The sequence below is a fragment of the Etheostoma spectabile genome, chromosome 23, assembly GCF_008692095.1.
Source record: "Etheostoma spectabile isolate EspeVRDwgs_2016 chromosome 23, UIUC_Espe_1.0, whole genome shotgun sequence".
NCBI lineage: Eukaryota > Metazoa > Chordata > Actinopteri > Perciformes > Percidae > Etheostoma > Etheostoma spectabile.
In genome coordinates this window covers 19,092,750-19,105,322 of record NC_045755.1, presented here as the reverse complement: position 1 = coordinate 19,105,322, position 12,573 = coordinate 19,092,750, and the positions used below count along the sequence as shown (strand labels likewise).

Below are 12,573 nucleotides of genomic sequence, written 5' to 3'. Positions count from 1 at the left end.
GGGGGGGGGGGGGGGACTGATCAGAGTCGGCCCTCTCTTATTCAAAGCATCGGCCAATTCCAACAGCTGGGAGAGCAAATTCAGAGTCTTAGTAAATCATTTCTCTTTGTAAAAATGCACTTGAGGAAATACAGTTCGACATTTTGGGAAATCGCGTCGTCGCTGAGAGCTGAGATTGATACCAATCCCGTGTCCGTACGGTAAATGTGAAGCTACAGCCAGCAGTCGGTTAGCTTAGCCCTCTCCCCCCCCTTTCTGGAGTCTTTGCTTGAGTCTTCTGGCAACCCAGGTAACCTAGTTTACCCAGGTTCTTATCATATAAAGACCTGGTCAAACCGGCATTTAAAACAGAGACATTTGAATGCAAACTATTCCAATGGATAGTGTCGTAAATTGTGATCGCACACATTTCTTAGCGTCACATCAGACTTCTGGTGAACCACTACGTTTTAAACTAAATAGAAAATAGTTTCCCTTGGGATGTGATTGACAGAGGAGGGAGAAGTGTTCAGGTGCTTTGCTTAAGTAAAAGTACAAGTACCTCACTGTAAAAAAATATGAGTGAAATACTTGCATTGGAAATGATACTTAGGTAAAAGGATGTTAGTATCGTCAGTAATGCAGTTATGTTGTATGGAAACATATTTTTTTAGGAGACAGGGTTGCCAACTACGGAAGAGGAACATGGGAAAAATTTGATTTCTGAGTTTAAAGGTCCCATGACATTGTGCTCTTTGGATGCTTGGTCTCTTTTATATAGACCTTAGTGGTCCCCTAATACTGTATCTGAAGTCTCTGTTAATAGACCTTAGTGGTCCCCTAATACTGTATCTGAAGTCTCTTTTATATAGACCTTAGTGGTCCCCTAATACTGTATCTGAAGTCTTTTATATAGACCTAGTGGTCCCTAATACTGTATCTGAAGTCTCTTATATAGACCTTAGTGGTCCCCTAATACTGTATCTGAAGTCTCTTTTATCTAGACCTAGTGGTCCCTAAGACTGTATCTGAAGTCACTTTTATATAGACCTCAGTGGTCCCTAATACTGTATCTGAAGTCTCTTTATATAGACCTCAGTAGTCCCTAATACTGTATCTGAAGTCTCTTTATATAGACCTAGTGGGCCCTAATACTGTATCTGAAGTCTTTTTATATAGACCTCAGTGGCCCCTAATATGTATCTGAAGTCTCTTTTATATAGACCTTAGTGGTCCCCTATACTGTATCTGTAGTCTTTTTATAAGACCTTAGTGGTCCCTAAGAATGTATCTGAAGTCCCTTTTATATAGACCTCAGTGGTCCCTAAACTGATCTGAAGTCTTTTATATAGACCTCAGTAGTCCCTAATACTGTATCTGAAGTCTCTTTATATAGACCTTAGTGGGCCCTAATACTGTATCTGAAGTCTCTTTTATATAGACCTCAGTGGTCCCTAATACTGTATCTGAAGTCTCTTTATTAGACCTTAGTGGTTCCTAATACTGTATCTGAAGTCTCTTTTATATAGACCTTAGTGGTCCCCTAATATGTATCTGAAGTCTCTTTTATATGACCTTAGTGGTCCCCTAATAATGTATCTGAAGTCTCTTTTATATAGACCTTAGTGGTCCCCTAATACTGTATTGAAGTCTCTTTTATATAGACCTTAGTGGTCCTGATACTGTATCTGAAGTCTCTTTATATAGACCTTAGTGGTCCCCTAATACTGTATCTGAAGTCTCTTTTATATAGACCTTAGTGGTCCCTATACTGTATCTGAAGTCTCTTTTATAGACCTTAGTGGTTCCCTAAGACTGTATCTGAAGTCACTTTTATATAGACCTCAGTGATCCTAATACTGTATCTGAAGTCTCTTTTATATAGACCTTAGTGGTCCAATACTGTATCTGAAGTCTCTTTATATAGACCTTAGCGGTCCCCTAATACTGTATTCTTCCCAAAATTCAGCCTTGGTGCAGAATTCCAGCCCCTAGAGCCAGTCCCACAATGAGCTTTCCTTAGTATGTGCAGAAATAAAAACAAAACAGTAAAAAGAAAAACAAAAATCAGTCCAAACATCATTAGAAGAAACCCAGCTGTGGAGAGTCTATCTGCTGAACAGAGAGTAAAGCTGCAATGTACTTCATGATAGAATCCCACATTAGGTATTAGGTTCTTTAAAAATAAAAGCAGAGAAAAGGGAGGTAACCTTGCCCCTTATGACCTCATAAGGGGAAGATTCCAAATCGGCCCATCTGAGCTTTCATTTTCTAAGTAAGACAACACAACTTTCGGCGTGTCCACATGATACAAGCCTTCTGTGAATATAATACAGTTTTTTCTCAGAATTTGGACTTTAAACTCAGGACTCAAAACCTTTTTTTAAAGTTTTTTTTTTTTAATGTCGCCCTAATCGTCTTCCATAGAGATTACACAGGCGTCGACGGTGCAGATCTACATCTTGGTAAGAACGTGACTCGACGTATTTCCCAAGACGGCGAACTCTTCTGTTAGGCTAAGGCGGCATTTGGGGGATGGGGGGGGGGATGACTTATTTCTCGACTGTGACTTGGGCTACACAGTAATATACATACAAACACTTTGATGTATATTTACTATGTTGTAGTGAGAACAGCATAGTGAGTTGTCACTGGGGATGGAGTCAACTTTACTATGTGGTAGAAAACAAAAGCAATGTGCACACGAGGGGGAAAGAAGAAGAAGAAAAATGAGAGAGAGAGAGAGAAAAAGAGAGAAAGAGAGAAAGAAAGAGAGAGAAAAGAGGAGGGAACGGCGGGGAGAGGTTGTGAAACAGTACGACATCGGACAGCCACTGGAACATAACAACACAGAGAGAGACAAGTATTAGGAAAAATGGTTTAATATAGGAGACAGAAGCAAAAAACTGCATCACACAAGAACATACGTTTACAAAAATAATTCTGACTGCTTCAGCTACACAGTTAGTTCACAGAGAAGGACAGAGAAACCGGAAAAATCTAAACAGCTAAAAGCAAAAAAGTTTCTAATTAGTTGATCTCTTTATTAAAACTAATACATTAATCCACTGAATGTGACTAAATATTTCTATTCCTTTTTTTCTTTTTTCTTTTTTCTGCTCTATAATTATCTTAATTGTGTAGACGGCACAATACAGAAGTCAAATGAAACTTACCGCTGTTGTATAGACAAACTTGCTAGAACTATTTAAGAAAAGCAACACACACACAACAAAAATAAAATTAAAAGTCGACAAAAGGATGCGACGCTCACCTACTATCCCTCTTGTTTTTCGGAAAGAAAAAGAACAGAAAGAAAAGAACGAAAAGGAAGGAAGAAAGAAAGAACAACACTCAAGTGAGGAAAAAGAAGTGAAAGAAATAAAGCCAAAGATCTTCTAGAAAATCTTATATCAAAAGCCAACGTTGTTGATGACCACTAGAAATCATACTCGGGGACCAGTCGGGGTCGGGCCACACCACCAGGCCAGACAGCTTCTTTTTTTTTTTTTTTTTTTTTTTCTAAGATTTTTTTGTTGTTGTTGTATCCTTAATCTCAGTATAAAAAAATTCCACTGGTACAAAATGCATAAGTACAATCAGTTGTAGAAATAGGAAAGCCTGCATTTGTTGTACTCATTTTTTTTGTTTTTTTTAAATTCCCATCCAGTGACAGATTTCCAAGTGTTGTCAAACAAACATACATCACGCTTACAGGATCCACTGAAATGCATCGACTTTGGCTTCTCTCAAGACAATAACTTTGAAAGTACTGAAAAAAAAAAACATTTTTTTTTTGAGAATCAAAAGAAACAAAACAAAATTCTGGATAACTTACGGACAACAAGCTCTTCATTTTTTTTTTTTTTTTTTTTTTTACGGCACGGAAAGAGAAAAACACAAAACATTTTTTTTTTCCTAAAAAACTTTGACATAAGCCATAAATGCAAAGAAACGACAATTTTCAATCCATTTTTTTTTTTTTTTCTTTCCGTTCAGATTTCATTGTTTGATAAATAGCACTTAAGATAATTGAGAAAGAAAGGAGAGAACAGAGAAGTGAACAGTGACGAGATAGAGAGATTACAACGAGCATCGGCAGATGACAGCCCCTGGTGTGAGCCGCTCCACAGGAAACTCTGTTTCCCAAGGCCCTCTTGTGCTTCGACATGGAAACAAAAGACGAGGTGCTTCGCACTAGAGACTGTGCAACGTCGGGACTAGTGTGCAACTCCGTGACATTTGGCAACATAGTTTTCTTTCGGGACCGTTAAAAATGTCTGAAAATGGCGCACGCAGCCGGATAGAGAAGCGAGTTTGACTTAGCACGGACGACGTACACTGTAAAACCTTCCACCGTGAATTTACAGTAATATGTAAACTACTACTACAGTAAACTACTGTTTATTTACAGTAAGCATACTGTTTTTACATTTGAAGGTTTTTATAGTAAACAGGCAGTTTCTTACAGTATTATTTGTATTTACAGTCACATACCGGCTACAGTGTGATTCCCGCCTTTAAGCATTCCTTTCAGAATTTATACAAAATACAGAGTTTTTTGGGGGGAAATCCTTGTCTATGCAGCACAATTTCTTAAAAAATGTGATGGAATATGCGGGATATTTAAGCAATTTTATGCAATGAAATCGCGGAAACTTGCAAAAACTGTGGTTTGATGAAAAAGAGACGTAACTTCATAACGTTATAAAAGGGTTGCTCGTGTGTAAAACGCAAAGCAACATTTTTAAACTTTCTGCTAAGATATATGGGACTTTTATGCAACACAAATGCAATTATGGGATCATGAAACCATGCAAGCCCCGCATTATTTTGCGTGGAAATTGGCAATTTATGTGGCGAAAGTGAGGCGTATTTGAAAAAATGCGGCCCCCCGCATAAAAATGCAGACTTTGGCTGATTATGCGTTGAATTATGCAATCGCATAATCATGTTTTTCTGAAATTTTTGCTGTAAACGTATACAATCAAAGGTTTTACAGTGTAGCCTCCACACTGAAACGGATAAGAAGAATAACACAAACGCGCGCGAGAAGTTAAATGTGCAATCGTGGTTCCTCGGATGCAAGCGGGGTTTTTTTTTTTGTTTTTTTTGACACTGTCTGCAGTGGTTACGACGTGTAAACCTGCTCACGTGCTGGTGAGATAAAGTAACACTGTGTTTTGGACTTGGAAAACGCCTTCCTGTCCAGCTTTTCATACAGGTAGCTATGGCTGTTTGTGGCACTGCTCATGTGTGTACTGCATTTAGGAAAAAAAAACAAAAAAAGAAAGAAAAGTCGGCTGGCCTCGCTTCTGTGAGATCACATAAAGTTTGGTATTGGGTTTTTGGACTTTGAGAGGATAATGAAAAGCGTATTGCCTTCATATCTTGGCTGCGGCTGTTGTTTTGTGTGTGTGTGCGTGTGTGTGTGTGTGTGTGTACCTGCGGACGTGACCCTTTCTTCTCCAACAAACAAGCGCTTTTTATTTCCCCTGTCGCTACTCCAATAAGACGTCTCTCCATATAGCTTTGTTTTCTAATAAGCCCCGTCAGCCATGAGAGACAACAACCAATCAAACTTTCCTCTCCTCCTTCCCTGCGAGGACAAACAGCCATAGTGCGTTTCATTTCTCCTCGGAAGTCGGATTTTCCAAAGTCCGAAACTTGCCCCCTGAACTCGGGTACCCGAGCTCGCGACTAAGACAACCGACCCCGCGCTAAAAGCCCCAAAATGGCTGCCCTGTGTATCAACAGCTGTGAAAGCTGTAGTAACATAAAGCTAATTTGTGTCTCACTATAAAGAAAATCATTCGAACGCACAGCGCCGTCCATCTTCTCTCTGTGGACATGTTGTTTGTAAGCAAAAACAACGACAACTGCTGTTGCTAACAATGGCTAACCTGGCTAAAGCTAAGGAAATCAATGAAAATCCAAATGGAACTCGGGTGTAGTCTCGAAAAGCCGGACCGTCCTCCACAGCGGCGCTGAAGAGGGTCTGGTTGGTCCACACAGCACTTCGGGGAAGGGACAAAAACTTTCTCTGGTTTATTGGCATTTCTTTAAACCAATCCCAATCCTGGGCGGTGCTAAGCGCCGGACAGAGCCACGGTGCCGCTGCAAAATAGTGTGTACGTCCAAGAGTTGTTTTAGCCGTGCAACAGAAAACTCCGATTGGACCGATAGTATAGCTAGCGGTCTGGATTTACCCTGCAGAGATCTGAGGAGCAGTTAACTAATTTCATTTAGAGCACAATGAAAGCGGAAGGTAACGGACATCCGGCAGGATTTCCGGCGGCACCTGAACAATCCCAGGAAATGAAACGTCGTCGATATCCATCGTTCCCAGCTTCGGCTTCTGAGTTCCGATGGAAATGAAGAGCACACCACCATTTAAGTCTCTCTGCTCTGTTCGAAATGGAACGGAAATGGGCGGAAGAGCGAAACCCAGGACTTTGACGAGTGGGACGTTAACACACAGACTGAACCTGGACCCGGCACACATCACCGACTGACCGACTGACAACATCTTCTACTCCTACAACACTGGTACAACGCTCCCTGGTTAAGGCGACTGGTGAGCTTCTGTAGAAAATAATGCTGCCTTTTTATTTGATCTTTTTGCAGACCGTAAACTAGGCTTTCAGGGAGGAGGTATCGGGGGGGGGGCAGTTGAATAGACTGACAACACTGTGCCATGTAAACGGCTCGACTACGAGAATGTCAATAACACACTTTGGCATCTGAACAGGATTTTGGCCCATTACACCACGTAACTCAGACACGGAGAAGTCTCAACAAGCACTTTCAAAAGAAAAAAAAAAGAAAGACGTCAAAGTCGAACGAGATAAAAACAAAATTTGCCTGGGATCATCCCGCCTTCCTTTGGAAGAGGATTAGGGCCACATGTGAATTTTTTTTTTTTTTGAAAATAAAGTCAGAATTCTAAGAAATAAAAAAAATGTTGGAATTCAGAATTTAATCTCAGATTTCCGAGAATAAAGTCAGAAATCTCAGAAGATAGTCAGAAATCTCAGAAGAAAGTCAGAATTCTGAGTTTATTCTCAGAAAAGAACGTAATTTCTTTTTTTACTTAAAAACTATTAATGAAATAGTCAGAATTCTGAAAATAAACTCAGAATAAAGTCAGAATTCTGAGCATAAAATTCTGACTTTTTTCTCCAAATGCTGACTTTAACCTCAGAACTCAAATACATCTTTTCACATGTGGCCCTAATCCGTAGACTCCGTAGACTCCCCTACCTGGCGGCGGTGGCGTGTGCGTTCATGTTTGAGAGATGGAGGCTGGTAGGTGAAGTAGCCAGCCTCGCCCTGTGCTTACATCATGGAAACAGACGGTAACGATCCTCGCCGTCTGAGCGGCGTCCATCTACCACCCCTCACAAATGGTTGGAACCCGACAAAATGGATAAGAGGAGTTTGGAGAAATAAGGCTTCACGTTGGACTCTCGCTTCAATTTTTACCGGCTGAAGAGCGGGGCCACGTGCAAGAAAATTGGAACAATACACAATGAAGCCTGATGCCTGTGTGTGCGACTACTCAGAGAGAGAGAGAGAGAGAGAGAGGACGAGAGAGAGAGAGAGAGAGAGAGAGAGAGAGAATAGGAGTGCAAAGATTTGTGGTAAGGCTTCGATGAATCAAACGGCTGTACAATGGCTAAAAATATCAGTGCGTGATTCTCGCGTGCACGCTTTTTTAAAGTGTGTGTGTGTGTGTGTGTGTGTGTGTGGTGTGCGCGTGCGTCGTGCGCGCTGGCGGGCGGCGGTAGCGGTCGCTGTGGAGGCTTTCACACTCAGGGGCTCTCATGCACAACAAGAAAGTAAAACTGTGATGTCTGCACAAGAATGTGTGTGTGTGCGTGTCGCTGTGTGTGTGTGTGTGCACATATATATATATATATATAATATATATATATATATATATATATATATATATATATATATGAGACACTGGGCACTTTCTTCTTTTTTACATCTTTACAAGAAAAAAAAAAAGCAAAAATGACATTTTCAGGCAACAAGACCACAGAATGCAAGTTACAAACTCTTTTTTAAATCTATATTTAAATATGAGGGTCATACAAAAACATTATAATAAAATACCCATGTTATCAAATCATTTCACAAGAAGTACACTGACGCGCTAGGCAGGAAGTACCTTCAGAATTTGGCACTAAACTCCACTGATCTTGTCTTTTTTTGTATTTATTTAAGACATTTTTGCCGAACAACAAAACACACCTAAATTCGTCCACGAGAGAAATAAAATCTAATGACATTGATGCTTCACAGTGACATTATATATATAATATATAGATATATTTATATTTATATATATTTTTAGGAATTTTATATAGCTAATTAACCGACAAGAAATTTAGCAAATAGGGACTCCTTGAAGAAAAAAAAAAAAAAAAAAAGAGACAGAAGAAAAAAAAAACAACAAAGTATTATAAGTAATATGAAAGGCTTTGTCTATTTGTTCAAGTAAACTGATTTTTTAGTCTTCTCTTGAAAAACATGAGACATTTAAGACCATTAGACTTGTGATGAAACCACAACTAAACTCACGAGAAGCACCGACGTTAACGCAGGTTACAGGTATCTTAGTAGTTTTTTTTTTTTGTTTTGTTGTTTTTCTTTTGATCCTCTATACATTTAAACAGTAGAAAATATAGGTCATTTCATCATGTGCATTTAAACCACGGATTGTCTATCTGTGAGTCAGTTCAGCAAAAGGTGACACAAGTAGGTAGCATTTCTCCCACCCAAACAGGGCAAATGTCTTTTTTTTTGTTGTATTTTTACCTTTTAAACTACTCTAGAAAAAAGTGGTTTTATATATAGACTTTGAATGAGAAACAGAGCCACTTAAAATGGCCTTATCAAAAAACTTTACACTGCCTGAAAAATGTAAAAACCATTGGAGAGCTCTGAGAGAGAGTCTAATATTGATCAGACAGTTTTTATTCAAAACTGTTTGGAAGTAGTCTTATTTTTCGGAGAAAGTGGCGCCGACTGCTTCTGGCCCGGTGTTGTCTCATCGGCGCCAGAAGCAATGTGATGCGCCAATTCCTGTAGTGAACTTTCAAGTTTACTTTAAAGAAGAAGAAGAAGAAGAACAAAAAACTGACATAAAGAAGGAGAAGAAGAAACAAAACAAAAAAAGCAGGGAAACATACTGAATGGAAATCACTTTGCCACAGGTTGTTGTTGTTGCTTTTTTTTTTTTCTCTCTTCTCTCCAAAAAAAAAAAAAGAAAAAGAACATTTGTTGTTGTTTTTCCAAAAAATCTCAGTTCTTGTAATATGTCATATGAATGCAGCTTTATATCTTTTTCACATTGATTCATTTTCGTACCCATCCCCCCCCCCCCTTTTTTTTGTTCTGTTTGTCGCCTCCCTAAAAACCCTTGCTGGAAAACAGATCTAAATGAGGTCTCAGCAAAAAAAAAAAAAAAAAAAAAAAAAAATCCAAAAAAGCTAAAAGTTCAAGGTCAGTAGGCGGCGGGGGAGGAGGAGGAGGAGGAGGAGGAGGAGGAGGAGGAGGAGGACCAGGTTAGATCAGGTGAGCTCGGAAAAGACATCAGAAAAAACAATGACGGGGGAGGACGAGAGGAGGAGGAGAGGAGGAAGAGGACGTGGACTTTTTTGTCGTTTTTTTGGCGGGGGATTTGTTTTGTTTCAAGTTTTTGTTTGTTTGGACGCCACGGAGAACATGCTAAAACGATGAGCTAACAGGCATGGAGATGGGTTGTTCTAAAAGGGGGAAAGAAAAAACAGGGGAGAGGAGAGAGTTACACACAGAGAGCCAGAGCACCACACCACTTCAGCATTTTCTTTTTTTTTTGTTGTTGTAAAAAAAATCAGGAGAAACAACAACAACAACAACAACAAACAACAACAACAACAACAACAACAACAACAATGCAACCGGTAGGACAGCAACACCACTCACTGATTTCATTGGCAATTTTTTAGCTAGGATTTTGTTTTGCTTTTTAAAAATGCTATATAATGTTATAGATCTATACTTAAGGGCAACGAAGCACGCGCACAAGCAAAACAAACACCCACACACACACCACACACACACACACAAACACACACAGGAAACACAGCACCCAAAGCATTATCCATCAGATCCCAGATGGTGTTGTCATTTGGGAGAAATAATCATTTTGTTTTTGTTTGGGGGATGGGGGGATGGGGGGGATGGGGGGGAGAAGAAGGGTAGGGGGTGTTTCAATTTGTTTTTTGAATTTACAAAGATTTTGACAGGTTGGGTGGGGTGGGGTAGGGTGGGTGGGGTGGGGTGGGGGCCTACAGACAAGCAAAAAACGCAAACACTTAACAAAAAAAATAAAAAAAATAAAAATAAGTGAAAACGCGAGGAGGTAAAAAAGGGAGAAAGTTGGACAAGTAAAGAAGTAGTACCACTACGGATGGAGAGAGGAGGGAAAAGAGAGAGATGTATGGATGGATGTATGGATGGATGGAAGGACGCATGAACAGCACAGGAGATGTGCGATTGAATAAATCACACATGTGGAAGGGCGGGGGGAGGGGAGGGGAAGGAGGGGGGGGGGCGGATGGAATGGCGGCGGAGTTGTGATTGTGGTTTCTGCGCTGAAAAAACATGAAACACATCGGAGAACCCAGTTCAACGAGACTTCTCCACAAAAGGGGGGGTCTACTTTAACGATGCTGTATACTTTATAGGAGTCCAATAACTTAATGATAGGCAATAAATAAAATCCTTTTTTTTTTATCTTCGTCTGAGGCAGTAAAAATGTCGTAGAAAAATAGAACTGCTTTTTTTACAAATAAAATTTACAGGCCTGTGGCTTTCTTTACTTTTGAATTACTTCTTTTCATTTTCTTTTTTTTTTTTTTTAAATCTTTCAACAAACATCAAGTATTTTCAGCTACCACCCATAAACTATTTTCTACCATTAAAATTATTATCATTATAGCCTTCCATCAAATTGTTATTTTTGAAAAATGTCCTACATGCTGTGATATCCCTTTTCCCGACAAAGACCAATGTGATCTGAACCAGAGAACTAGTTGCTATTCTTTTTGTCACCTTCTGAGAAATAAAACAAAAAACTAAAAGTTTTTGAAAATTTGCACATGAATAATAAGCCGTATTTGGAGGGTAATTTTTTTCTTTTCTTCTTGCGGTGGTGGAGCGGAACTAGAATGTAAAGAGGCCACTAGAGTTTTGCAGCCTTTGCTCGCGGGTTGCCAGCAGGCGTAGAGGGGGTTTTGGGAGAAGCAGCGGCGGCCTGCGAACCAACACCGCGGAGGTCAAAGGTCGAATGTGCATATTGGCGTGCGCGTCATAAAAAAGAATCAAAAAAAAAAAAATTAAAGAAAAAAATCATCATGGCTCCTTTGTCTTTACCTCGGTTCTGACTCTAACTAGTCCTCAAAAATGTATAAATAATCACAGAGAAATAATAAAAAAAAAATAATAACTTTGAAACAAAGAGCTCCCCAAGATAGCTACTTCCTTCCATTGTGAAAAAAAAAAGAAAAGAAAAGAAAAATTGCACAAAGTAATGGCGGTAATGGAAGTGTTCATGTGAGTAAAAAAAGAAAAGAAAAAAAGAATAGAAATTGTAATAAATAATACAAATTCTTGAAAGCTAATGTAAAGAATCTTCAAAAAAGCAAGAGTAACAAAAAAAATTTAAATTAAAAAAGAAACAAGGCGCGGTGTGTCTCTCAAGGTGGTTGTGGGTTTATTACCCCCCCCCCTCCACATCCCTCCCTTCCCTCACTTCACCCCCCCCCCCCCCCCTGTCCCTGTGTAGAGAGGTCGTGGCTCGGTTTGCTATTTTTTGTTGTTGTTGTCATTTTCACCGTTTTAGGAGGGGGGGGGGAGGGGAGGGGGTGGGGAGGGGACTTACCCTAGCAGTGCTAACATGGGGAGCAGATAGACCCTAGTGCTAAGATCAGTACGGTTTGCTGTCGTTCTTGGAGCGCTTCAGCTGCACCTTCAGCCGCTTCATGCCGATCTGAAAGCCGTTCATGGCCTGGATGGCCGCCTGTGCCGACACGGGATTGTCATAGCTGACGAAGCCTGCAGGGACCAGAGACAAGGGAACAGTTGGCGGACAAAAAGGAAATGGAGCAGAAGATCGTGACAACGTGGCGCACGGGTCTGTTTTCCACTTGGCATTAAACTTGCAAAAGGGTGCGTTTTAAAAACCGTTTAATTGTTGTTAAAAATGTGGTTTAGATTTGGTTGAAAACAGTTGGTATAGTTTCATGAGTAAATGTAAGGTAAGGTGTCTGCTAGGCTTAGCTAGTAATTTAATTTTATACTTACTACTAATCCTGCAAGGGGAAATTACAATGTTTCACTCTATTATTATACAGATTACACACAGGCCTGAATTACACACACATGCTCAGTACCTATACATGCTCTAATGGAGAGATGTCAGAGTGGGGGGGGGGGGGCTGTCCATGGTACGGCGCCCTGAGAAGTTGGGGGTTCAGTGCCTTGCTCAAGAACACCGTGGTAGCAGTCTACCAACATGCTTTGGTCTGTATGGGGACT

General features: G+C 40.1%; 1 protein-coding gene across 23 annotated transcripts in view; it reads right to left on the bottom strand.

The window, feature by feature from the left end:
* Positions 1 to 9,490: 9,490 nt before the first annotated feature.
* Positions 9,491 to 12,573, bottom strand: part of celf2 (cugbp, Elav-like family member 2) — a 234,019-nt gene continuing 230,936 nt past the window's right edge. For all 23 annotated transcript variants that reach the window (XM_032505261.1, XM_032505258.1, XM_032505247.1 and 20 more), the window contains 2 exons: positions 11,918 to 12,090; positions 9,491 to 9,758 (listed from right to left, as the gene is read on the bottom strand). In XM_032505261.1, coding sequence (XP_032361152.1) covers positions 11,963 to 12,090 — 128 coding nt within the window. In that variant the 3' untranslated portion in view covers positions 9,491 to 9,758; positions 11,918 to 11,962. The remainder of the gene's footprint in view (positions 9,759 to 11,917; positions 12,091 to 12,573) is intronic.